This window comes from Seriola lalandi, unplaced genomic scaffold (genome assembly GCF_002814215.2).
Source record: "Seriola lalandi dorsalis isolate HSWRI2012SDOR001 ecotype SW California unplaced genomic scaffold, Sedor1 jcf7180002054983, whole genome shotgun sequence".
Classification (NCBI taxonomy): Eukaryota; Metazoa; Chordata; class Actinopteri; order Carangiformes; family Carangidae; genus Seriola; species Seriola lalandi.
The window spans coordinates 620659-645831 of record NW_019525532.1 but is presented as its reverse complement, the minus strand read 5'-3'; the positions used below and the strand labels follow the sequence as shown (position 1 = coordinate 645831).

Genomic DNA, 25173 nt, shown 5'->3' with positions numbered 1-25173 from the left:
ACTATTGCGCAACACAGCTCCTCCCCATCACCGCCTTGACTTCCAGGACGTCCAGGGACACAACTGAAACTGAAAGTTTTCATCGTCCACCTGTTGGCTCTACTCCTGTGGCTACCACCATAAATACTGCCATACACTTTCAACTGATCTCATCTTCACAAGCTGAATAGTACAGTACCTCTCATCATGCAAACTGTAAATCTTCATGTGTAAAACTGGTGAATTAAAGTATTTCCACGGATTGATCAAAAAGATTAACGAACCATCACCACTTACCTACAACGAACCTTTTTAAACCTCACACACAATAACGCAACTATATTTGTGTGTACAAAAAAAAAACCTCAATCCTTTAGCCATATGTTGAGCCATTAGTATGCTCTTTACTGATACATAAATTATTTAACCTCCGTTATCTCTGCCTGTAACACTCAGGGAGGCAGTAAAAAAAAAAAAAAAAGAACATTATGAAACATCCTGCAGTTCCTTTATGTATTTCAGATGACATACAGAGTGAGACAACCACTGTGGTCTGAATGCAACAGATTAGCACAGTCTGCAGGTGCTGAGTAAGTCAGTTCCCCATTCTCTATGAGGAAGAATGTGGCTTAGAGCCAAGATGGAGATGCTCTGGTGGTCATGCCTTTCAACCCGCTGCACAGGAGGACAAAAATATATATGTCAGTGCTATTTGCCTCTGAGTGTGAATGCACACACAATATCTGTGTCTGTGCTTGCATGTGTTTGTGATGTGTATCAGTACTTCTGCTATCTGCATAATAACAAAAAACTGTGATTCAATCTTTGTCGTTTCATTTGTGTATTATTCAGGCCTTATTGGCGCAAGTTGCTTTGTTGTCACGCAAAATAAAGAGCAGTTCAGTGGCCATAACAGTGAGGAATTCCTTTCCATTGAGTGGTTAAGTGTAAACATATATTTATAACTCATGTATGTGATTTTGTCTCACGTCATCCATTATGAAACTGCTCCACCATAGTGACAGCAAAAGCTTTAAATATAACAGGAAATATCAAACCTCACAGGTGATACTCGGAGAAAGTTATATCACAGAGACCCAATAGTACCTTTCATATACAAACTGCACTACAATAAAATGCACTATGTATATATTTTTTTAAAACTCAGTAATTTCCTCAGCAAGTGGGCTCAGGAAAGTTACTCTGTTTCAAACAAAAACCTTCTGAATATGAGTCACTTGAAATGTGGGAAAAAAGTGGTACTTAACATATAGTTTGTCATCATAGCGTCATGACACGACAACTCAACATCTCACCTCTGCAGTACGGGACAGGATCATCCCAGTTTCCTGTCTCCAGGCAGTAAAGACGTGACGCACCGATCAGCTCGTAGCCGTCCTCGCAGCCGAAGACAACCTCACTGCCCATCAGAAAGTTGCTGCCGCTTCTGTGACCGAACTCTGGAGACCCAGGGTTCTCACACTTCACTGGCTCTGATGGGAACACACACATACACCCACACATAAGCGTTTTGTTTTAATCAATACTTCCGTTACAGACTTTCATTTTTAATTAGTCACTATTTAAAAAATGCTCTATAATTGCCTCATCATTACTGTTATCATTAGCATTATTAGAAGGAAAGCTAAATAATCTATATTTACATTAAAATGCTTGTGAGGTCTCCTACCTGTGCAGTTTTTACCGTCTCCACTGTATGGGTGAATACAGGTGCAGGTGTAGGAGCCCTCTGTGTTCTGACAGCTGGCGTGATCATCACAGTCAGATCCCAGAGCACACTCATCCACATCTAAACACAGAGACAAATGCACAGGCAGAAATGCAAAACAGATATTTTGTCAAACTTTCAGACTGGAGTTTTCTTTTCCATATTTATACCACTGAACTGAAAACAGATGTACAGTATGATGCTATGAAGTACCGAGACAGGCCGGTGGATTTCCTCCCCACTTGCCGCTGTTGGTGCAGTGCATCTTGGCGTCTCCCAGCAGGTAAAAACCAGCGTTACACTGATAGACCACAGAGCTGCCAGCATGAAAGTCTGCCCCCTGAAACAAGCCGTTCTCCAGAGGATGAGGAGGTCCACAGGACACACCTGTAACACATGCACAGGGACGTTGTCCAGGGTCACAGGCCTCAGGGCTTTCTACCTATTATTAATTTAATATATAAAACTAAAAAATAATACTATTATCCATCTGGAGGGAAAAAAATACTGTTTTATTGTTTTTATATCATTAGTCACAACAGCAGCCGTACCTCTATTAAATTAAAGGAATTTTGTCTTTTAATTTGGCAGTGTTTGTGACAAATAGCTGAATGAATAACTGAATGAATGAATAAATGAAAAGAAGCATGTTTTGTCAAATTAAAATGATCACTTAGGTCTCAAGTGTGGGAGCTTGAAAAGCCTATTTAGGTTAACGTTTTATAAACAAGACTTGATTTACTTTTAACAAAGCCTGAAAAAAGCCAAACTTTTGAATTAGTTTCCTTAACTTTTCACACAGAAACTGACAAACACATTTGTGTTTAAACAAGGTATTGTATTTATGTATCAAGATCCATGAGGAAATTTACAACCATATTTGACAGTGATTGGAGATAAATGCCAAACTGTGTTGATCCAGTCCAAACACAGAATTATAACAGTTAGGGATGAAAACATAATAAACCTAGAGGCTTATTTACATTTACAGTTCTTTGAAAAACACTTTCCAAAGATCCAGATGACAGAGCTTCAAAACAGCCACAGAAAGGCAAAACAAGATCAAATTATTGGTGATTTACAATGCAAATCAAATCATCATGTCTGTGCATTACGTTCACAGCTGGGCAGGGGATGGCTCCACTCTCCTTTATTCTGGCACTGCAGCACTGGCTCCCCCACCAGGTAGAAACCAGGATCGCAGGACAGTTGGACCTGAGCCCCGGGGCTCACCTCCACTGTAGAAGCATGCAGGTGGGACACTGCATTCTCCAGTTTGGGGCAGTCTGGAGAAACAGATATGGTGGAGTCAGAGTCACTGTGACTTTAGTTGCACACATCAGGGCAGATTTAAAGAGCCATCTCTCATTGTTAGCGACTAACAACAAGTGGTCAAGGAGCAGCATACAACACGCTGTTCTCATATGTAATGAACAGCTTTCATCATGCAAATTCATCATTCCTTTTATTACTGACATTTGTATAGATTTCTTACCAGCACAGAAAATGCTGTTGAGGTTTACTTTGACTCGGCCCACCACCCCACTGAGAAAGTCTGGCCAGGCGAGGACGTTCCCTCTGTGGGTCACATGAGAAGCTGGACAGCTGCTGGACAGGACCTTGATCTATAGTAACAAGTACAACATATCACATAATCATATAGAAATTCACATAAATATTACACATTTTAAATTACCTGGTTTTATAAACATTGGTTTAAATAACAGAAACATCAGTGAGTACATATATAAAATTCTGCATGTGTTTGACGGCTACTGAGAAAATATCTCAAACAAATTGAGCTAAACTTGAGTCACTCATTAAAGATCAAAATGCATCAGTGGATATTTTCTGTGTACCTGCTGTGGTGTGAGAACACGATCCCAGATGTTGAGTTGACTGATGGATCCAACAAAGGATTCAACAGGGTTGAAGCCTTCACCCCTCTGGTCCTGGTCCTGTCCTAATACCAGGGCCCCACCACCTACAAGACACGGGGAAAAGCACCGAGATTAATTACTACTCACTGAGAAAGTGTACCCCTTGTCTACTGGGATACTGTTGTAAGAAAATATGAAAACTTATATGTATTTTGACAGAAACGAAGACCAACTTTGTTCTATTGAATTAATTAAATCATTACTGGATATTGAAAACATGTGTCAAGGCAGAAGGTGAACCAGGTCGAGGATAGCACTACACCTGGGATAGTGGTGCCGACTGACAGGCCTTTGCCTCCGTCTGAGGGCTTCCCATTGATGTAGATTCTCCAGTCACCGTCCCAGCTCCTCCAGGACACCCCGATGTGGTACCAGTGACCCGTGTTCACTGCGGGACAGTCAGTGATCCGCTCCTTACCGTTCACATACAGCACCCACCTGTAGGGAGGGGGATCAATGGGAAGAAGGACAAAATCGTTCAGAAGATTTAATGCAGAAGAAAGGAGAGTTTAGGAAAGGGGAAACATGAAACACATGGAAAGGTTCAAAGAAAAGGATTTCATATATCACATTCACATATCCTATAGCATGCACTCTGTTAAACATGCAGCATATGACAGAGTATGTCTTAACTGTTGGTAAATCACTGACCCATTGTAGTCTATGAGAAGGAAAGCGTTGTCGCTGCCCTCCACAGCGTAGGAGACAGGTGTGCCATAATTAGTGGTGTCTGATGACCTCATCCAGAAGGTACAGGTGATCTCTGTCAGTGCCGGCATCACTCCATCCATCATCACATAACCGTGGATACCCGACACCTCAAAGTCCAGGTTGAAGGCTGAGGACATCTCTGATGAAAGAGACCGGAAAATAATTAAAACAACAGAGTCATTTTTAAATGATCTAATTATTGCAGATACAATCTATCAACTTAACTTGATCTGGTACTAATTAGATTTTCTAGTAGCTACTTATTTCATGAGACATTTCTCTTTTGATTTACTCTTAATTTTGCTGTTGTTTTATTAATACAATATAACCACTGAAAAAATAATAAGTCAATAGTAAGTTATCAGTTATCTCTCTTCTGCTCCTCCAAAGTTTCCATGGTGATGTGTCATTTGTCCTATAGTACCTGTCTCACACCTGGTTCCGTTGAACCCAGGGAGGCAGCGGCAGGCGTAGGACCCCAGACCGTCCAGGCAGCTGGCTCCATTCACACAGGGGTTAGGATCGCACTCATCCACGTCCACCTCACACAGCCGGCCCCTGTAGCCCTCCACGCACTGACACCTGGGAGAGGAGAGGGGGTCCGTTACCACTCTCAGGTACACAAAACAGTACGTATCATGAAGCACATCCACAGAGGGCATCATGGGACAATGTGTTGAATGTGTTTTCTGATATTTTTATTACCTGAAATTGTTAACAGCATCCAGACACGAGCCTCCATTCAGACAGGGAGCGCTGTAACATTCATCAATGTTGACCTCACAGCTATCACCTGAGAAGCCAACGGCACAGTTACAGGTGTAGCCACCTGTCACGTCCTCACACACACCTCCGTTCAGACAAGGGTTGGAAAGACACTCGTCTATTTCCAGCTCACAACGCGATCCTGCGAAAGAGACAATATATACAGTGTAACGTTTACACACTTTCCACATGTTTTTTGGTGAAAAGGTAAGAAAGTCTTATTATCCGACCTGTGAAGCCGCCGGCACAACTGCAGGTGAATTTGTTGACCTCGTCCACACAAACACCTTCATTTAGACAGGGGGAGGAAATACACTCGTTCACCTCCACCTCACAAAGAGACCCTGAGATGAACGGGGGCAAAAGTTCAGAGTCAATTTATTTCATATGTATATGTGTTGGCTTGAAACAGTGTTTTTTTTCTACTCTTTATTTCATGGTTTCATGTTTTGAAGATTTTGGTTGTTATCATGGGAAAACTCTGTCCAGTCAAATTACCACATGATTTTTTTTTACGGATAGAGACGTACTAGGGAGATTAAAACCATTTCAAACCACAACAGCTAACTCAAAAAGGCACATTTATCAGGCTAAAGCCACAGCTGTTCATAGTTTGGTTTTCACCTGAGACCAATGACATAAGATAGTGGAAAGGAAACATGTCTGCTTTAAGACTGTTCAAGTGAAATAACCCTGACTTTTTAAACCTGCATAAAATGTGTGGCCTGTACGTAATTTCTTTCCATTGTTTTTGAACAATTCCCAAGCCCTTCAAGACCAGTTTTTTCCATTAATTTGTACTGTACAGGCCTTTATACCCTAAAACGTTATATTAACAACTATGAGTTCATTAAAAGCTCTCATACCTAAAAATCCTGGCTTGCACTGACACTGGAAGTCCCCCATACCGTCCTTACACAGGCCTCCATTCTGGCATGGAGCAGAGTCACACTCATCTATGTCGATCTCACACTTGGCACCTGAGAGAGAAATATCAGAGGCTGCATCAAACTCTCATCATAACAAAGTGACGAACAACACGAGTGTAATGAAGACTTTGTCTGTTCCACAAAAGCAGTGAGAGAGCTTGTTACAGGGAACATGGTGTCAGGAATAAAATGGGATGCATGTAGGAAAAAGTGTTTTTTATTTTATTCTGACACATAACAAAGTCTTGATGATTAAACAATATAATCTGTTCCATCTCTACCAGCTGACACAGCTGGGTCATCATAGACCACATGGTGGATGTGTGTATGAAGCAGCCCATAAAGCTCATTCAAGCATGAGTTGGTTTTGATTGAGATGAAGTTTGATCATATTGTGCTTGATGAAAACACAGTGAGGAGGCAGTGAAATGCATTTTTAGCTATACAGCACTTTTCTAGAAAGTGTCAATAATTGCTTTACAAGTCAACAAAACAGCATGAGACAAACAAATAACAAAGATAACAAAGACAAATCAATGACAGGTCTGTGTGTGCAAATAGTTTTCCTGATGGTGCATCCACTGAAGGACAACAATCCTGCCTACATCAGACAAAGGCATAGAGAACATGTTGTTCAGGGTTGACATGCTGATCAGTGGCAGGTCGAGGCTCAGCTGTGCCTGTGACATGAAGCTCTCAGCCTGAATGAAGAGGATTAAACACCAGGTACCTCATTGGGTAGAACTCTGAGTGGTGGTTTTACCTGTGAACCCAGGCATGCAGGTGCAGACGTATCCCGCCCCGACTTCTTCACAAGTCCCCTTATTCTGACAGGGGTTCAGGAAGCACTCATGGAAAACCTAAAGCCGATCAGATCATTCTGTTACGCACACAGCGAAACACACTCTATAACAACTCCTTCGGTAAAAACCCCATAGAGATTCTGTTCATAAATATTCAGGGTCTGATGTTTAACATGAGAAACCTGCTTGTTTATATCTCTGTATACACGATTCTAACATTATCCAGGGTTTTAAATCATCTGTGTGGGGTTGTGTCTCGATTTGAGGATGGATAAGTTGTTTATATGCCACTGAATCACGGTTTCTATAAGTACTCCAGGTAGCATGTCTGGGTTTCTGGAACGAACTAGGATACGATGTTTACATGCACGAAACAAACAATACTCTTCGTAAAAATCTACGTAATTTAACTAACTTTAACTTTTTTTAAATTTTTTTTTAAATAATATAAATTTAGACAAAGTAAATACCAACCTGACTACTTGCTTGGTAGTCTTCGCTGACCTCCACCTCTGGAGCTGCCGTCACACTCTCCTCCTTCGGAAGAAAACTGGAGCCAAAACCTGACAATGACACACAGAAAACACAGACAATGTAAGCAAAGGCAAATCGGAAAAACACAGCAAGGATCTTTCCCCTTGCTACCAGACTGGCAGTCAGTTGTGATCCAAGTGAACAAAAGCCTGTATTCTTATTGAAAACTGGCAGCATCTCCTAACCACTGTTCATTCCCACACTTCAACAGTGTTATTCATTTCCATTCTGCTGCAGAGAAATAAAAGTCATATTATTTCCTTTTCCCTCCTGATCCCAGTGCAGTAATCCCTTTTCCAATTGGATTGAGCTGTCACAACACAGATCAGACACCACACAACTGCAGGGACGGCAATGGATTTTCACTCAGACACAGAGCGGCTGACACAGAGCAGTTCCATATATTTTTTGCTCTCCGGTGACTTCACTTGGCACGTTGAAATCCAACATAAGTCACTTTAAATGCCAATTCGACACAGCAGTTCTTAAAATAGAACTCTGCTGTGTGAAACTTCGTTCGTCTGCTCATATCACAGTTTATCCAAACTGGAGCTGGGGGTAGAACAAACCATCATAGTGTGGTTTTAGTTTTAACAAACATCATTTTCTTACTCGTTAACAAAAAAACTAGGAGAGGAACCTATTCCTGTTATTATAGTATTATAGTAGTATATTTGTAATTATTGTAAATCACACTGTAGATTTTAACTTTGACATTAAAGAGTTGTTGTCTGTTGATCAGTGTCACATTGAATTTTTTTTCTCTCTATAGTGACAATAAACCAGATAATCGCACGTTAGTCTCCAAAATGGGGTCGTGATACTATCAGGGAGATCTTAAAGCTGATCTAAGCACCAAACATTAAGACCATTATTATTTTGGCTGGAGTTGCTGCAGGACATTAAGATTATTTGTACAAACAACAGTTGTGATCAGAGATTTTATGTCTATACCAATTCAAATATAAAAACAAAGATCTTGGTTCCCAGCAGAAACGAAACATGATCAGTTGGGGCTGATTGTGCAGTTTGTGAACATTGAAATAAAATGTGTTTTTCTAAACTGGGACACTTACTGGAGCAGTGCTGAATGGTGGTTGCACCAGTAACAGTGGTGGTTCCATAGAAGGGGCAGGAGAGGCAGTAGGAGCGGCCATGTTCAGGCTGGTAGTAATCCCTGGGACAAGGGTAACAGGGAACCAGACCGGTGCGGGAGAAATGACCAGCTGAGCAGGGAACTGCAGGAGAGGAGACCAGAGAGGACCAGAGGAGAGGGGCACCATAAAAAGAAAAAAAGGAATTAATGAATATGAAGGAGCAGGTGAAGTTCCAGCATCACCCAAAAATGGAAAAAAGGGGAAAAGCCAACATCTAGTAGCTCCAAGTCCACAATTTGAAAGGTTATAGGTTATTTTTATATTTTTAACTCGGAAACTAAGGTAGCAAAATTTTCTCTGCTTCCAGAGTTATCATCCAACTTTCCATGAAATTTCCAAAAAGGAGTTTGCCTTCCTGATATAACTGCACACGAATGCCAAAATTCTAACTGACGCGTTTTTGCTTACAGGCAGCAACTGTGTTTGTTTTTGTTACCTAGCAGCATTTAAAAGTGATGATTAAAGCTCTTCAAAGTCAAAGTAAGCAAATTGATAGGACATTAAGGGTGTGTGCTCTGCACTGTCAAACTGTATCACCTCCACACTCTGTCTCATCCACCGCTCCTCTGGTGACGGTGGAAGTCTCGTCAGGACAGACCAGACACTCCCTGGCGCCGAAACCAGGCTGGAAGTTTCCCAGCGGACATGACTCGCAGATCTCCAGCCCATTCAGAGAGTGACTACCAGGTTTACATTGACCTGCAAACACATGCAAATCACCATATCATGAGGGAGAATCAGATACAGAAAGAAGTATTGATTTACATCTGAGGACAAGCAAGAAACAAATGAAAATCAAGCACTATTTGTGAATGAATATTATTGTATCCTGTTTGCGGAAAGTCGAGGCAATTATTATACTTTTTTATTGTCAAAATGTACAACATATCATGTAGGTTATTCAATTTGTCGTATACTAAGTCTGACTGTATACCTGAACATGCATCGTACCTTTACATTCAGCCACACTGCGGGAGTGCAGGTAGGCTGTGGAGGTTCCTTCAGGACAGGACTTACACTCCAGCTGACCCTCCTGGTCCTGGTACGAGCCCAGCCAGCAGCTCTCACACTCATTATATTCCAGAGAGAAGTACGTTCCCACCGGACATTGGACTGCAAGAGCGCTCACAATTAGTAATTTAATGGGAAACATAAAAAGTTTATAGCAGTGTTAGACTTTCTTAAAAATCCCATAAATTTTCATGTATTTATATTGTCATAAATGTAAGTAAACCCTATTACACAAATAAAAAGGTGGTTCAGTGAGTTTGGGTGGATGTATCCTCCATTCAATCCCCTCCTACTCACCACACATCCTGCCTTTGAGCACCGAGCCCGGCCTGCAGAACAGAGACGCCCTCTTGCCCTCCAGAGATTTGGGATCGGCCACAATCATCTCCGAGGACACGTGGAAACTGGACAGCGGCTGCTTGGCCAGCGTTCGTTTCAGTCGGTTGGTCAGTTGCTCCAGGGTCCGCAGGAGCCTCTTCTGATTGGCCACCTCTATTGAGTCGTTCCTCGACAGGGGCAGAGGGATGCTTGCTGGGAGAACGGACAAAGTTTAAAGGACTGATAACTAACAACTGATGGCGTTATACAAAAATGAATGCCCTATAGCTTGATTTGTATTGTACTATATACTAATAGTAATAAAAATATAGTTCTCATTATGTTTCAATTCACATTTTTTTGAGTTTGTTATTTATGTTTTAGCTTGTGCAACATCAATATGCTCCCATCCAAAAAGCTTGTGGCTATCAAGCACAGCATGGTAGCAACAAGACATCAGGATAAATTCATATATAGACCAGCATATACTGTACATATTCATGTTTTCCTGGTACTGCAAAGGTCCAAAAACACAAAGAAAGCCACACTTATTTTACCTGTGATGTTGAAATAGATCTGGATCTTCTGGTCTCTGGTGGGGCCTCTGAGTTTTCGGTGCCTCTTGGTGCGGTGCTGTGGTTGCATGCTGCCGTCCTGCTGCCTGCTGGTGAGCTGCCGGGTGCCTGTGGCAAAGCCTGACTCAAAGTAGGCATAGTCCTGGGTGCCTTGAGGACTCCAGTTGTTGCCCCAACCTCCCGGTGCTGATAAATATTAGACAGAGAGAGGGAGGAATAATGAGCTGATAAGATGCTTCATTAAAAAGGTGAGATGTTTAGTGAGGGCGCATTTGTGCGTGTAAATCTTACTAATAGAAAAGCCGTTCTCGTAGTCGTAGTTGTACTCCAGACAGTGACCCTGCGACATCACCTCCAGTTTGCATGTGACATCATCGCTGCTACAAATGTTGGGGAGCTGAAAAAAGCAACATGTGTGTGAGAGTTCATTAATAGCAAATAAGTGTCTTTGTGTGTGTGTGTGTGTGTGTGTGTGTGTGTGTGTGTGTGTGTGTGTGTGTGTGTGTGTATATAAAGGTTCTCACCATGCCTCTCAGTTTGTTGTTGAACTCCCCAGCAAACGATTTGACCAGGTCCACATCATCACAGCGAGACGCTTTAAAAAGCATCTCAAAGGGCTTGAATCCGTTGTTTGCAATACGGTTCACTGACAAAGACAAACATGATTTTTTTATACAGCTTTATTTCAAGTTGCTGCACATGTATGCTGAATGCATTTTCTTATCTAACAGGCCAAAACCAATGCAATGATGTGCACGTACAGGTATTCATGTACACTGAAATGTAGCTGCAGTAATGAGACTGAGGTGCACACAGAAAGCCGTAACTCAGTGGAGATGGCAGGTAACTAAATATTTTTAAAGAAGAGGTGTGCTGCACTTACCTGAGCAGTCGGGTCTGTCGGCAGAGTAGGGCGGCTCCCATACACCATTGTAGGCGCAGAAGTAGCTGTGCACTGCATCCTGAGTGAAGCTGTAGCCATCCTTGCACTGAAGAGTACAGTTAACGCCCTCCTCTTCTTCAGAGCACATGAACTCTCCATTCACCGGGACATATGGCTGGTCACAGGTTGTCCCTGGACAGATAAAAATATACTGTAACACTTCCAGGGTTGGGTCATACTGGAGCACAGTATTTATTAATACCACCATTACACAACATAAGTGAAATTCTAGCATGCAAATATTGTAAATACCTTTTTATTCTGACCCTTCTTATACATTTTAAGAGACTGTGCTAATTTCACATATTTATATAAAGGAAGTAAAATAACATAATTTAGTACATGTCATTTAAAAAGCTAGGTTGCATCTGTCCGTTCTGTACCTTGTACACTGATGGTGAGGTTGCAGGTGCGACTGTTTCCAGCGGCATCGGTGGCAGTGTACTGGACCAGAGTCTCTCCTACTGGGAACAGAGAGCCTGGAGTATGGCTACTGGTTACTGTGAGGCGGCCACCTGAAAGAGACACATAACACATACACAGCACATTTAACACATATCAATTGTGTTATGAATGTAAAAACAATGACAATTTTATATTTTCTATTCTTTATTGGCTAGTGACACATCAAAATTACTTGTGTGTGTTACTGTCTAATATAATTACAGTGGTGAAATCTATTATGTCCATCATGGTGATGTGCTCAGTAACAGGCAGCTTTCTGGGAATTGAGAGAAACTAGCTGATGGTTTACACTGATTTAATATTTAATATTCATATTTAATATATAAAGTAATCAGGAAAACTGAAATTAACACCAAGATGAAATAAGTATGACCATAAATATTAGTTTTCACTCATATTTGCTTTTAAAAGGAACAAGTGCAGAACCTTTTTCTTGAGTCAAAAATGTTACTCTAGTTAACCAACAGAGGGCAGTCTTGGCCTTACTCCAGTGTCTAGGACGAAATGAGTCACTCTTAGTAAACCATAGAAGCTATGTTAAACTATGATATGTTGACATGTGAAAATTGTGTCTGGGCATCACACGGCAGCAGAACAATCCCCGTCTGCTGGTTGAAGAGGAAAATTGGAAAAAAGTCTGGTTGGCTTAAAAAAAACCTGAATGTGCAGAGAGTGATGGATAGAGCTTTTGGAGAGTCAGCGGTGATGAGAGGAGTGTATGAGTGTATGAGTGAGTGTGTGTGTGTGTGTGTGTGTGTGTGTGTGTGTGTGTGTGTGTGTGTGTGTGTGTGTGATACTGTGGGCCTTTCCTGCATACTCAGACGCAGGTTGTGAACAAGAAGCTGTGAAAACATCTGCACTAAGTGTGAGACACAGACTGGATTAAAAACAAAAGGAGAAGGTGGGAAAAGTGAGTGAGTGACCTTTCGTTTCACCCAGATCCACCTCCTCCATTAATGGTAGTAGCCTCGTTCCAACAGGGCTGACACACGTCTGGTCTGTTGGAGTCTGGTGTCTCCCCTTATATATAGCCTGTGTGTGTGTTTGCACGTGTGTTTATGTGTGTGCCTACCGAGTCGTGGCTATATATAGCTCTGGCATCAGGGTGTGGGCCTGGAAAAACAAAACACTGACGTCGAAGCAGCGCTGTGTTGACGTCGTGCGGGCCCGAAGCAGCCGCAGCAGCCTGTTATTACAGCATATGTGTGTGAGATGAGTGTGTGTGTGAGTGCGTGTTTGATAGGGGGGCACCTCTGTGGACAGGTGGGGAACGCTCCCATTGGGTCTCTGTGAGGTTGAGGCCTGCATGAGTTTGTGAACACACACAAACACATATGTGAGCAGTGTTAGTGTTATTTATGTGTGTGTACGTGGAGCTAGAGCCAGTGAATTACACGGGCCTGGTTGTGGGCTGGAGCCCTGGAGAAGTCTGGTTTGTTGTCTGTCACCACCACAGCTGTTTGGGTACAGCTAGAGCGCCAGGAGAAAGCCAGACAGCTCTACGATATTTAGTCTATTTGGCAGAGTAGCCTTGATACTCTTCTTTATCGGTCTGATTTACTAAACATCAATGCAGTGAGTGTTGCAGGGTGGCCCAGTCTAAAAAGAGAAACCAGCAAGTTGTGTCTGAAGTCCTCACAACAGCTAGTGTGTTCCCATCACAGCCTCAAACTGCTCCTGAACAAGATAATTATATCATTCAATTCAAAGTGGATGAAACTGATTGTAATGTGGGTCAGATTCAGTTTTTTTTAGACATGTTTATTTATGAATACTTTGGACAGTTCAGTTATGTTGACAGTCAAACCCTGGGACAATTTCTATCCCGCAAAATCGTCACCTTACATGTTTAATTTGTAAAAAAAACAAAAAGAAAAAAAAGTTTGATTATTAAATAAAAACACTGTTAGGTTCAAACAGAACAGACTGTGCTGCCCCGAAATGCCTTTGTGTAAAGTTAACAATACAAGTTGGATCACAGTGTAGCAGAGGACTGTTAGGGCTCAGTGTTTCCCCCGCAGGACATTTGTACTTTTCACTCAATTAAATTAATCTTACAGCTGTTACTAGTTACTTAAGAGATAAACATTTTACATATAAAAACCTGTTAATGAGACCAATTGACTTAACACTTTGAAATACACTGAAAACGGTCATTGTTCTTAATGAGTACTTTAACTGTTTCTACTTGTGAAATGTCAACTTTACCAAGTGATTAATACTCAGATCCATTGTGTGTGACAGATACTCTGATAAAGAAAAAATAGACTATTTGAAAAGCAACTTCCTTAAGAGTCAAGTATTATGTGTGCTTGTATAATTATACAAATTACTGTGTGAAAAAATGGATGGAATGAGTGCACACCCCCACAAAAGAACATTTTTCATGGCAAAAACACCTGCTTTTCTCTCCGCTGTCTGTCTTAACATTAATGACATTAACAGGCACTGTAACAACTTCATCTGTCTCTCTTAAGCACAGACACACAAATGAGGCATTCATGCACACAATTACAATCCATCCTCTTTGTCCAGTGTCTCTCACTCACTGTTATTCACACACACACACACACACACACACACACACACACACACACACACACACACACACACACACACACAAAAGCACAGAGCCCTCTCCTGATCCCCTTTTTTTTCCCAGCCACCCAATGGAAAAGATCCTGTTTAACCATCATCAGTGGAAGAGGAGGGTGGAGTGGAGTGGAACACAGGAGCAAAGGAATAAACCATCTCCGAAGCAGCCGTCTGAGAGCGGCGACCAGACATACCTGAGTTGTCGGAAAACTGTGGCACCTCCCAAACGACCGCCGTCTCCGTGTCTGTGGCCTGGACTGTGGGCGGCGACCTGCACCTGTCAATCACTGGAGGCTCCGTATCTACAAAGGGATACAAGGTTGTTAACAAGATCTGAGATGATTTGTGAACATTAAACATATCGATTACGGTCATTTAGCAACAAAAAAATCAAAGCTGCAATTTCAGCCACGTGTAGGTTAAAAAAAAAATCACGGCTTTAACACACAAACACACAATAGCTCTCATGACTGAAATACATTATAACAATATCAGAGACACACAGTTAGGAGCAGTTTCTACACTGTGATCGGACTCGATGCAGCAGTACAGAGTGTCAGAGGGCACAAGTTAAACACATGTCTCTAATAAAAAACCACAACGTTCCACCACCATAATAACATATGGAAATGTTCACGGCTACCATGCTTGAGGTTTTTCCCCCTGACTGCTGTGATTATTGAGCGGTTGACACAGGACACCCCTGTTTTTCACTCTCTACAGTAACACTATTTGGCACCTGCTGGGGCGGACACTCTCCCTCACTGGTGAGTACATCAATTAAATCATAGTTTTACACTGAATGACAGAAATAAGCTGCAGCACAGATCAGGAGGGAGGGTCTGCACTGAGGGTTAGAGAGGCTGTCCTGTAACTGAGAGGCCACTGGTTTGAACCTCAAAAAGGTCATAGCCTAAAACTAGGTCACTTCAGGCTTCATCATGCAGGTATCTAAAGTAATGACAAAGTAAAATGTCGACTCTTGACCCACATTTATGTGTGTCTCAATACAAAAATTCTTGCTTTTGACATGTGACACAGATCTGCTTGAGGAAAAAGACTCCACACGTTATATTGTGTTGTAATTTACGCATTGTCAGTCTTGCTAATTGTCATCAATTTGTGGTACTTGTGTGTGATGCTTCTTTTCTGATGAAAAACCTCTGACTGATGGAAACACTGCTCACTGAATTTAATTGATTACAGAAGCAAAGACTGTATGTGGATTCTAGTTTTTTATTTGAGACATGTGTGCCTTTCCCTTTAATCAGCTTTCAGGCGAACCACAAAGTAGATATTGTGATTTAGAGTGGTACAAGATCAACTCCTGGGGCATGCCACATGTACTTGAATGACTAAATGGAAATTTGTCAGCACTGCCATGACAAAATAAATGTTAATATGTAAAGTAATCAAAAACATTTCATATACCAAGCAGCTCAGCTGTGTGTACTGAGCAGTTGCAGGGAGAAAGACCAAACAACAACAGAAAGACAGGGAGACACCTCACTTCATCAGATGACATGTCTGGTAATCATTTGTGAGGTCTTTAAATGAGCTATTTGTAAGTTTCGCTATCGCTACATAGCCAGCATTAGCATTAACAGCTGTTTACTTGCCGAGAGCTTCAGCCATTGTTGCGTTTTCAAGACAAAAATATATAATACGCCTTCTGAGCAGCACTACTTCGTCAGGGCACACTGGGAGGCGCTGCAGTGACTTGGTATCAGAAAGTGATGAGACGGTCTGACAGGGGCCGGGGATAGCTGGTTAACATGCTAACTTCAGAAGAAGAAATGAGGTGATAGAAACAGAAGGAAAACAAGGCTTAACATTGGCATTGCTTTTCACTGCTAGTAAATGCTGCTGAACTCGCTAAACTGTTTCTTCTACATTAGTAAGTAAACAGCTGTTAATGCTAACGTTGGCTATGTAGCAATAGTAAAACTTAAACAACTTTAAAGGGCTCCTTTAAAGCCACAATGTGTACAATCTTTATGCGATTATAGCATCTTTTAAATTATTCTGAGGGCATAAGTTTTTTTTTGTAAAGAAAAAAATGAGACAATCCCAGTGAAAATTGGTGCAATATTTGTGTTGTTTCCAATTCATTCATTCCAGATCCCACGGACACTAACACTGGGGGGCTACAAATTCTGATTAATTCTACACTCGTTCTGTCACTCATTTTTGTAATTAATTGAACTCTAGTATAAGATATGAATAGTGATCCAAAAAGCATATAAAAAGTCAAACTGAGGTAATAGCGCACAGTGTGAACGAAAGCCTTTCCCTCTCTCTCTCTCTCACTGGAAAAGGCCATGGAGGCCATATGCAGCATCCATTGTTTGCTTTGATGCAGTCTCCAGAAGGATGAGCTCACCAATGACTGTGACTGTAAAGGAACAGTTGGCCTGGTTCCCGGAGCGGTCGGTCGCAATGTAGGTGATGGTCTCCTTTCCGATGGGGAACAGCTGGGGAGGAGTGTAGACTGGCTTCACCTGCACCACCACCTGGAGGAGCAAGAGACAGTAAATAAGAGGAAAAGAGAAACTGGGATTAAGAGAAATGATGAGAGGTGCTGTTGTTCTGTCCAAGCATGTGCAAAGTATTTGACAAGATGCACTCTTTTTTTGTTTTTGCTATGCACACTGATGGCTTGACATCTCTGACAGTTTAAAAAGAGATCAGCTGTTAAATATCCAACCTCCTCTTTGGAGTTGTCGGTCGCATGTGGGACGTTCCAGCTGATGTTGGCAGTTCCATGCCGACCATCTGTCTCTGCGACGATTTCCATGGGGCACTGGATCCATGGCGGTTCAGCATCTGAAGAGACACGGAGAATCAGACGAGGAACTAAACACTTGTATTTCCAATAATCTTATTAATTCTAGATTCTGTTTCTATTCTTATTATATTTTTTTTTTATTACATTTGCCCCCTTGTGCTGCTATGTCAATTTGAATTTCCTCTACGGGGGATCAATAAAGGTACATCTTATCTCATCTCATCTTCTTATCTTATCTTTAATGCTTTAACTGACTCCAGCAAATTAAATTAGAATCTACATTAGACTCAAATATTGCAGATGTTTCACCCCACCACAAACCATATATTGAACTCAGCCTGTTCCTTGTTATCAACGAGGGAGTAGGTGTGTGATGTCATCTGACCCCTGACCTCTTTAATCACAACGCGTCACACACTTATTATTGGTCATTACTGAATCAAAGAGAGACTGTTCCCATTCCAACAAGACCAGACCCCACCGATGTTACATTTACACTGTATGTGGCTCTGACTCCTTTATCTCTCTCCATCCATTACATCAACATCCGACCACAATGGTGGAGCATAGGTTAAAAGAGATAGAGGTGAGATGACGTGTGAAACACGCTTTATGTCATTGTCAAAACAGCTGGGCTCATGGAAAAGGAAGTTTAATCTTGCACAAATTATATTTTTGGTCTTGATAATCATAAATCTGAATCACAAATCCATTGTTGTGAGGGATTTGCTCATGTTAAGAGCTACTGATAGGACTGCAGCAGACCCTAGCAACGACATGAGCTAATTCTGAAATTAAACTGTGTGGGTGAATTCAAGGGAAAAATGGCCAACAAGTCTATTTCCCTTGTGATTAACCCTTATCAGTCCCAGTAGACTGCCCTTGAGAAACTGTTAAAGTAATGCTTGCACATGAAGTGAGTGGTGCATCTTGCTTGTGGCCAATATATCAGTCATTAGTAAAATTAACTATTATGCTTGGCTGTAACTACCCCTTGCATGTTGGTAAGGCAATCTAGTAAATATGTGCATCAAATGGTGCTTGTCCCTCGCTCTACTTTGGGAAAAGGTTACATAAAGTTACCTGAATAGCTGCTTATGTTATTTGTTGTTTATGATGTTTTACAAACTATCCACATTTGACATCCTTCTGAAGACAGGAATGTTAACAACATGGTTTGACCTGAGAAAAAACCTAAGCATAAGTTACTCTGAGTACATGTTTGTTGTTGCACTTGCACTAAATCTTAGCTTGTAGGATTTATTAGATACATATGAGGCTGAGGTAACCCCATAATTGTTGTCAGTTTCACCAAAACACCTCACAGGGTTCATTCATTAGTTTACTGTTCTGTAATGAGCTTTTGTAACAGGCTGCTAGTCTTTAATGCAATTATTCTTATTATTTCCAAACTCCCAGGTTGTCCTGAAGAAGAAAAATGTGCAACACATACATATTTGAAGCTAGTTAGAGATTTTTAAGAGGCACATTAATTGAAGTACAAAAATGCAGGATTAAAATGTACACAAATCTCATGCCAAATGCTGATCTACTGTATTTACTGCCAGGTAAAGTAAAAAGCAATGGGGCTAGAAGCAGGATAAAGATTTGACTAACACAGTTGTTTCTGCAAGTTTTCAGACAAGCAGATAAAGACTGGCTGCATTAAAGTCCACTCCCCTTCATTATATTTGACTTTCAGAGTTTCTATTTGTTCCAGTAGGAAACATTAAGTCATGGGTAGTAGCCATCTCTGTTGTCGTTAGAAAAACAATGTTATAATAATGTCAAATTGTTTGGCTGGTGGCAACTCACTAGCCATCATGACCCTTGGCTGAAACAGCTTCTTCCTTGGTCTCATTCTCCATGCAGCATGTTGTAATAATGTGAACCCTGCACTGTTTAGTTCAACTAAGTTCAAGCCTGCTTTAAATGAGGAAAGCCTCCAAGAGTTGAATCTCCCATCGATCGACAGTGGTCATGCCTGTTGCGTTGTGTAAGAGAGCTAGCTCCCATCTGGACCTGATGACCCATCTACTTAGGCATCCATCTCTGCTAAACACTAACACACTCAGCTCCAATCGGCCCTATTCATCTTCATAACAAGGGAGGAATATTTCACTTTGGGTGTCATCAACATGAAGTGAGAGGCGAAAGGAGCCAGAAGCTGACAAAGAGAGCTTTTGACTTTGAAAAAACTTTCTCTTTCTTGATCTCATAATATGCAGCTCTCCCTCTTTATTCTCTCCATCCCACCCACATTTAATTTCTATTTTTCTCCCCTTCTCCTCCTTCCATCAGCCAATTTGTGCCTCCTCTCTGCCATACCATTATAAAACACCTACAGATGACTCATCCTCCCCTCTCACCTCCCTGTCTGCCCCTACCTCTCCATTCGTTTTCATCTTTATTGAACCTCTTCCTCCGCTTAATGACAGCAGCTCCTTCATTAGTAAACTTTCTCCATGAGGAAATGAGGGGATTGAGGACATTCGAGGGGAGGCAGGCGCAGCCGCTCTGCACCACCTGTTTCACCTGCAAGGCATCTGGAGGGCTGAAGTCCATTATAATGATCTCCAGAGCCCAGTCAGGGTGGAGGGGAGGGGGGGATGAGAGCTCGGACATGGTATGGTTTGAGTTAGTGACCCGAAGCCTGCTTCAAAATGGGGTTAGCACCATTCTCACCATTCACAAAGTGGAGAAAAATGCAGAGCGGGGGAAAGGAGACTGGAAAAAAATTCTCCCTCCAAGTTTCCTGCTGTTTTATTTTTATATCTTCCTCTCTTTCTCCACATATTCTGTATCTCTCTTTTTAGCTCCTTTAACAATCTGTCTTTTTCTGCCTTGCAAATAAACTCAACACATTACAAGTGTCATTCAGTCTAGCACTGGAATATTAATTGACTCTTCCAAGCAGATGTATTGAATTTACAAACAACTTAAAGATGGAAAACTGTCTGGCGGAGACAAGTACGACCAAATAAGGCCAGTGAGGAAATCAAGTTTGGTCCTGGTCTATTCGTTCATATAGATTTTAAAGAAAGAGTATGATATTTTGGGAAATACCCAAATTCAATTCTTGCTGATAATTATGTAGATGAGAAAATCAAGGTCACTCATCATGTTGTTTTTGCATTTTCTGTTTGTACATATGAAACAAACAAGATATAAATGTTAACTACAGGGCTTTGGATGTGTTTATGCTAAGGTAATTGCTGCCCGGCTCTATTTCCGTACTTAGAGCACAGACATGGGACTGATCTCCTGGCGAGACGGAGAATAACTATTTATTTCTAACAATGTCTAACTATTGCTTTAAATAAACCCTAACCCAAGTAATTAGTGAAAAAAAAACACACTAATTTCATCTCCATTCAGAGTCTCTCGACCTCAACATATTTCACATCCCACACACACATTGTGCGTCACCTGTACAGACGGCTTTATGGACATTAGCTGTCCAGTTCCCTGAGCCCATGCACACCGCCTTCCTGTTTCCTTGGAGACTGTAACCTTGACGACAGGTGAGCAGGCAAATGGAACCTGGCGACGCTGACCTCCTCCCGCAGGCAGGGGGCGACAGCAAGATGTTCTTCTGAGCCACGATGGGGGGGCAACGCACCTCTGGGGAGAGAGGGGGAGAGACCAAGAGATGAATCTGATATCTGATAACGTTTAGTTAAATATCTGCAGAACAAAACTTTTATTAATCATTATTAAAAGTAGTGCTGCAATGGGCTGATCAGGCTTGCTGCAGGAAAATTTGAGTATTTGAAGATAAAGCCAGTCCAAGCAGAACGGACAAAAAGAAAAAAAAAAAAAAACTCCTTCAGGATCATGAGCATGTTTCCTGTGCTCTTACCCAAATGTGATAAAATCTTACTTTGAGCAGGCTCCACTATAAAGGCCAACAACGAAACTATTTTCAGACTGTGTGTAACTGAAACTGGCACAAACACAACAAACATTTGGTCGGAAGTCAACCTAAGAAAGCACTGACCACAGGACTTGTACACTGGAGGCTTTTTATGCATTTTTCGGATGCAGGCTTATGTGGGTTTTACTTGATGATGGATAGATCATTCTCATTCTCTCCCTCTCTATCTCCTGTTTCACTGTCTTTGGCTATAAGAGCTATCAAGGGAAAACTCACTGAGAGGGAGATTTCAATCAGATGAAAAAAATATCCTTACATCCTCTCAGGGCAGTTGAGGTGATCCTGTTTCACCACAGTGCAAACAAACACTAAAACAAACTGCTCAGCTGCAACAGCAGCCTATAGAGCGCTCTTCGTCGTGTTAAAGAGGTAATGACAGTCTGTGGGCAAACACTGAGATGGTCAAACAAACAATCTGTAATTCTGTCAGAGCACCAGGCGAAAGAGATGGTAGTTATCGATAAACCGAGCGTTTTCCAGAAGCGAATTGGTCGGACGTTTTAAATAGAGCAGCTAGCTGGTTGGCTGGAAGTGAGTCAGCGCAGGCCGGAGGTTTGTGGCTAAACACTCTCACACTGTCCCTTTTTTGTGTGTTGCTATGCCTGACCTGCGTGCTCTCTGTGGTGGGCATGAGTGTGTGCAACTATTTTAACTTAACTATCAGTTTTGAAGTGTGTGGGCAACTCTGTGTGCATGAGTATATGTGGTGACTGTAGGTTGGCGATGAGAAAGCAGATGTATCTCTCTGTATATGATGTAGTTCTGTGCAAACACACACCATATGTGTAACCGCTGTGCATGTGCGAGTTACCTCCTGTGTATGTAAAGCCACATGTTTTTACATAGAAATATCAAGATTATTTTAGAGTCAGTCATTTGATAAATGATCTTTCTGTTTTTTTCGGCCAGGCAGAATTCAGTAACCTAAACAGATAATATGAGCTTAGAGTTAAACACATTCAGGCTGCAGAGAAAGACGTACTGTTAGAGAGACTCTATTGTGTGTGAGTGAGCGCAGGGCTGCGTGATCTATCATGGAAAATAATGCAAATTGAATAATCAAATAAAGAAATCTAATTTACCTCGACAGTTGAGGGAAACACAAGAGTTTGGATGAGGATGTGACACATGAAAACAAAAAACAGTGGTCGAGATTGATGAATTCCTTTGGGGTGGACATTAGTAGAGAGATTAAACAGAGAGGAAACTATGACCCGGTGTCTTGTAGCAGATTTCTATTAGGATGTTTGCCAAAATGGCCAAATGGCCAAATATACAGCACATATATTACTTGCTCTAGTATAAATTAGCTATTAAAAAGTTTACAGGCAAAAACAAGACAAATATCACATGAATAAACTGTAATTGCAAAATGATTGATAGCAGAAAACAGGTTATGTCTCTCTCTTTACAACACAAACAAACATGGCAGCTACACCTCAATTAAGATGTGACTATTTTAACTGCAGTTATCATAACAGGCTGCAGTGCTTTTGTAATGTTTTCTTTTATTCTTGCAATGAATCGCGAGGCCTCTTTTGCTCAGGAATCATATTTTACCTTTTGATATTAGGTCAGAAATGTCGTTGAGAATACAAAGATATTCAGCAATGCATTTTGATACATAAAAGACAAATGAAACAACATTACTTTGTGGCTTTACACTGACGGATCAAAAGCACCGGTCACACACAGTGTAATATAGGATAAGATATTGGCTTGGGGTGATGAGGGCTTACCCACACACCGAGGTTGGGGTCCACTCCACTGGGAGTTGGCCTGGCAGGTGAGTCTGGAGTCTCCCTCTAACCTGTGGCCTCGCTCACAGCCCACCTGACACTCCGCCCTGTAGGAGGCACCGCCATTGCTGCACCTCAGGAAGCCGTGCTGCGGCCGAGAGAGGGGCGGGCAGGAGCGCACTGCAGGGTCGGGAAGAATAAGCATGAGATGAACAATCAGCAAAACAGAGACACAAAACACATATTGTTTTCTTCTGAAAGATCCGTGGCTTGTGTTGTTATTGTTTATTTCTTCAGCTCTTGTGTTTAATTTGCTGTAGGCACTTTTGAATATTTTTGAAAGCTGAAACAATAAAGCAACAGAAAAGGAAAGCCTGGAAGAAAGCATGAGCAACTGATTCAACAGCAACGAAAAAAGCACTTGCAAATACTTTTTATGGTTTGTTATAGCCAAATTCAGAGCTTATGACAATTTGACAATGAGAAAATATATGTTATTATTGGCAACCAACCTTCATTTAATACAGTTGTGTTTGTTTTTAACCAAAACCGAAGAAGAATGAAGCCAATTCACTGGAAAAACAGAAATGCTTGACTAATTAAACTCTAATGAAAGGTTCATTTTTAAAAACCAGCTGCACCAAGAGTCCTTCATTAATGAGATTCCATGGATGATACAGAACTTGCACAATGCGTGGGGGGGGAGATTTTTTGCCATTGTTCACATGATTCTTTTCAGATGCTCTTTGCTGGAGGGGTTTTGTTGCTCTACCTTCTGCTTCAAAATACACCAAAGATATTCAATTGGATTCAAGTTGTGGGACAGACTTGGCCAGGTCATAGTTTTCACTTCTTTCTTCTTTGCAAATTCCTGAGTGATTTTTTTCATTGTGTTTGGAAAATTCCTCTGCTGCCAAGCTTCCTCGAGACTGGGAGTCATCTTTTCATTCAGTATTTGGGTAAAAACCTTCACTTTCAAAGTGCCATCTATAAATGCCATCTACCCCGCACCTTTCACCCTCATGCAGCCCCATATCAGCTCACTCCCTCCTCCGTGTTTCACAGTCAGCGCTGTGGTAGTCCTGGCCAGGTCCATGCCAGACATGCTGGACCCCATCTGATCCAAACTAATTTATTTTGGTTTCATCTGACCAAAGAATGTGCTGCCAATATTCATCAGGCTTCATTTCATGTGCTTTGGCAAAGCTTAATCTGCTCATTTTGTGAGCAATGGTTTTCTTCTTGGACGCGGTCCGCAGAGGTTGACTTCATGCAGTGTCCTTCACACTGTCTGATCAGTCACTGAAGCACCACAGATAATCCTTGTGCCAAGTCACAAGCACCCGTCTGTTTTTTAATGCAAGGTTGTGTAAATAGTGAATTGTGCGTGGCGTCATTTTTCAAGGACAACCGCTGCGCCTTCTGTGATTGGTGGCATGGCTCTTCCTGTACCTCCTCACCACTGCAACCACCCTCTCCCGTCGTTATGAAGTCTCACAATCTGTTACTTGTTCAGGGGAGTCCTCAGCATGTGCCATGTACATGCAGTTAGCAGGTGTACACACACTGGCTGCACTAAGGTTGCACTGTGTGGTCCATATTTTCAATGTAGTCTAGCCTGTTTGTTTTACCCTACACTTCACCTTATAAGATTATTTACACTACCCTCCATTTTAGTGATATTGCACAGGGGTGTACTCAATTTTGTTGCATACTGTAAATGTGCATTAGCGTGACTCACCAAAAACCCACCTGTGTGCTTCTCTAAGTTGACTAAAACAAATCCAAATTAGTTATTCATTTATACAAATGCTTCTCATCCAGGTTTGAGGAATTGCTGATAAACACAAGTGCTGTATATAAATCATTGGAGCAGAGAAAGCAGTAAATCAGCTGCAGGAATGTACAGCTCTATGTCATCTGTAGCTATAAATTGGGACCTTTCATTTAACCCAAAATGTGAAATCCCCTATGAAATAAAAGGAAAAATAAATCCGGTGTGTGTCTGTTCTTTATTATGCTGAGGTCTAGAAAAAGGGCGTGTGGTGTGTTATTTCTCATCACCACCCATAGACAGACAGGCGGTTCTGGGGAGACCCCCTCCCTCAGGGCTTAACTAGCTGGGAGGTCCTACAGAATGTGGCAAAGACTAAACTTAGTGTAACACATACAATCAGACATATGCACACACACTCAGAAATATATAAACCCAAAGCCACGTACTATAAATCTCCCACACACACCCTTGAATATTC

The 25173-nt window shown here is 41.6% G+C and overlaps 1 protein-coding gene across 3 annotated transcripts in view; it reads right to left on the bottom strand.

Moving 5' to 3' along the window:
- svep1 (sushi, von Willebrand factor type A, EGF and pentraxin domain containing 1) overlaps positions 1–25173 on the bottom strand; it is a 90463-nt gene that overhangs the window by 18236 nt on the left and 47054 nt on the right. For all 3 annotated transcript variants that reach the window (XM_087171276.1, XM_023396827.2, XM_087171277.1), the window contains 28 exons: positions 22919–23098; positions 20672–20866; positions 17162–17280; positions 16838–16967; positions 14649–14756; positions 11778–11909; positions 11335–11526; positions 10976–11097; positions 10743–10848; positions 10434–10637; positions 9856–10089; positions 9499–9660; positions 9085–9246; positions 8467–8628; positions 7331–7419; positions 6817–6913; positions 5991–6104; positions 5355–5468; positions 5065–5266; positions 4784–4941; positions 4300–4498; positions 3911–4086; positions 3568–3692; positions 3204–3333; positions 2824–2994; positions 1922–2095; positions 1670–1789; positions 1296–1472 (listed from right to left, as the gene is read on the bottom strand). In XM_087171276.1, coding sequence (XP_087027402.1) covers positions 1296–1472; positions 1670–1789; positions 1922–2095; positions 2824–2994; positions 3204–3333; positions 3568–3692; positions 3911–4086; positions 4300–4498; positions 4784–4941; positions 5065–5266; positions 5355–5468; positions 5991–6104; positions 6817–6913; positions 7331–7419; positions 8467–8628; positions 9085–9246; positions 9499–9660; positions 9856–10089; positions 10434–10637; positions 10743–10848; positions 10976–11097; positions 11335–11526; positions 11778–11909; positions 14649–14756; positions 16838–16967; positions 17162–17280; positions 20672–20866; positions 22919–23098 — 4254 coding nt within the window. The remainder of the gene's footprint in view (positions 1–1295; positions 1473–1669; positions 1790–1921; positions 2096–2823; positions 2995–3203; positions 3334–3567; positions 3693–3910; positions 4087–4299; positions 4499–4783; positions 4942–5064; positions 5267–5354; positions 5469–5990; positions 6105–6816; positions 6914–7330; positions 7420–8466; positions 8629–9084; positions 9247–9498; positions 9661–9855; positions 10090–10433; positions 10638–10742; positions 10849–10975; positions 11098–11334; positions 11527–11777; positions 11910–14648; positions 14757–16837; positions 16968–17161; positions 17281–20671; positions 20867–22918; positions 23099–25173) is intronic.